At 38.2% G+C, this 2500-nt stretch overlaps 1 protein-coding gene across 3 annotated transcripts in view; it reads left to right on the forward strand.

Moving 5' to 3' along the window:
• LOC125036529 (serine/arginine repetitive matrix protein 2-like) overlaps window positions 1-2500 on the forward strand; it is a 52235-nt gene that overhangs the window by 42201 nt on the left and 7534 nt on the right. For all 3 annotated transcript variants that reach the window (XM_047629191.1, XM_047629192.1, XM_047629194.1), the window contains exons 8-11: window positions 101-216; window positions 536-681; window positions 792-921; window positions 1674-2500. The exon at window positions 1674-2500 is cut by the window's right edge and continues 63 nt beyond it. In XM_047629191.1, the coding sequence (XP_047485147.1) occupies window positions 101-216; window positions 536-681; window positions 792-921; window positions 1674-2500 (1219 nt within the window). The remainder of the gene's footprint in view (window positions 1-100; window positions 217-535; window positions 682-791; window positions 922-1673) is intronic.

Here is a 2500-nt window from a genome sequence, read left to right on the forward strand (position 1 = left end):
TAAATACAAAGATGGGAGTTTCAGATTCAAGTATTGAGATTTGAAGTAGTAATTTTCCATGTGTTCAAGTATTCTTACCTGTTTTTATTTCATATAACAGCAAGACTTGCGGAAGAGTACTGGCATTCCGTCCAAATTCCTGGTTGAGGTTAATGACCCTAACGCACCTGGTGTAATGATCAATGCTTCAGGGAAATTTGTGCGCCTCATGGATATGTAAGTAACCTTATGTTGTGTTATGCAAGTAATGGTAATGGTAATGTATTAAATGATTGGATGAATGATATAAATGTTATTATGGTTTACAGTTAGAATTGGAGAATAGAATTAGTTTGTCTTTTGAGGAATCATTAATTAAAATGTAATTATGCTAATGAGTTTTACAAGTGGAGAATAGCATATGGTTTGAAAGTTTGGTATGGATATTTCCAGATTTTTTTTTTTTTTTTCTTTTTAGAAAAAAAGAGGGAAATATGAGATAATCAAAAGCAGTACAAGACTCTACTAACCTATTTGTTTTGCATTTTCTCCACAGGGACAACAGTACAGAAAACACAGAACAGATGATGCCTCCCACCAACCGACCTCCACCGCCGCCAGAAATCCTTTGCAATATATGCAAGGAGGTCTTGAGGGATGCTGTCTTAATCCCTTGCTGTGCTAATGCATTCTGTGATGACTGTAAGTAGAACTGGTTGATGTAGGTAGGGCAGAGATTTGAATAGTTCTGTGAATTTATACTAATGGAAATTTTTGTTCATTATATAACTATCCACTATCCAATTTCCCAGGTATCCGTAACCATCTCCTGGAATCAGAAGAACATGAGTGTCCTTCATGCCAGAAAGAGGGTGTTGGTCCAGACACACTCATTCCCAATCGTTACCTTCGAGTGAAAGCCTTACATTATCAGAATGGATGGTATGTTTTTATTTTATTTCTTATTTTTCCTCAAGTAATGTATTTCATAGTATGTATTTGAAATGATGATATACACTTTTATTTTTATACCATAACTCATTCTTTGTTGCTGTATTTGATGATTTATTTCAATTGATTTCTCAAAGAACTGCTTTTACATTTTTGTTATTAACCCATTGCCATTGGGGAGAATGAATAAAAAATGGGGAAAATGCTGTGCTCATTTTTTATACTTTTATGAAATGTCTCTGCACATAGATAGATGGCTTTGCTAGTGCTTAACCACAAAGGAGTCAATTAGTAGACCTTGTGACCTTACCTGATTTCACCTTTCCTTGAATTGGCGGGAAAAATGTATTTTTTACTAGTGCTATGAATATCGATGGTGTTATTTTTATTATAAACATTATTTTTAATATAATGTAATGAACATTAGTAGCAGCAAAATAAGATAACGTAAAATATTTTCGTAAATCATGGAAAAGGGTAAACGGGCGAGACAGGCAGTACTCGTAATTGGCTCATTGGTGTCTTAGTACAAGTGTAGCCATCTATTGGTAAAAACAATTAAACTAGTAAACTCACAGTGGGCATGGCATGTACGTACTTGCCATGCCCATCGGCAAAGGGTTAAGCAATGAGCCATATCAGTAGTGTTGATAATACATATTATATCATAAATGTTATTTAGTGTAAGTGCACAGCTACTATTTCAGTTCTTGCTTTCAACAATTTTTATTGTTTCTTTACAGGTTCATAACAGACAAAAAATTGGACCGTCAATCAGGTGCAACAGAACCTTTGTGTTCCATCCCACCTTACATGCTTCCTAAACTCAATACACCAACACCCCCAAGAAGTCCTGCTGCCCCTGCAAGTCCCTTGGAGCCTAAGATCACTGAAAATGTGTCATCCACATCCACTCCACCAGTCAGCCCACTACGGCCAAAGAGTGCTGATGGGATTATGGAAAATGGAGGAGCTGACTCAGATAAGGAAAACCGAGAAGAGTCTTTGAGAATGGAGCCTTCTCCTGAGCCAGAGACTCACTTGGATGAAAATGGCATTAGCAAAGCTAAAGACAATATGGAAGAAGATCCAGTCCCTCCACAAGAACAACAACAGGAAGGGGAGGTTGATCAAGAAGGAGACGGCCAGGGCTTGCCAGATGAATTAGGAACTGAATTTGAGGGTAAGCAGAAAAAATCCAAGAAGAAGAAGAGCAAGAAGAAGTCTAGCAGACATGATTCTGATGATGAAAGGGAAGGAAAGGAAAGTAAGAAGAGGAGTAACAGAAGACATTCTCACAGAAGTCAAGATGGGAAGTCGTCAGATGAGAGAGTGCCTGAGCGAGAGATGATTCATGATGCAAGGAATAGTTCCAAAGATGGAGATATGATTGGGGAAGGTGATGATCTCTGGACCATTACTGGTCCACAGACTGACATCCGGAGGAGCAGGAGTAAGACGAGAAGCAGGAGTAGGAGCAAAAGTGTTGAGAAAGAAACTGACGTGTCAGGGGGTTTATATGACAACATTGTTCCATCATTCAACCCCCTTGTTCCTCCTCCAGGTGGCT

The sequence above is a fragment of the Penaeus chinensis genome, chromosome 21 (genome assembly GCF_019202785.1).
Source record: "Penaeus chinensis breed Huanghai No. 1 chromosome 21, ASM1920278v2, whole genome shotgun sequence".
Taxonomy (NCBI): domain Eukaryota; kingdom Metazoa; phylum Arthropoda; class Malacostraca; order Decapoda; family Penaeidae; genus Penaeus; species Penaeus chinensis.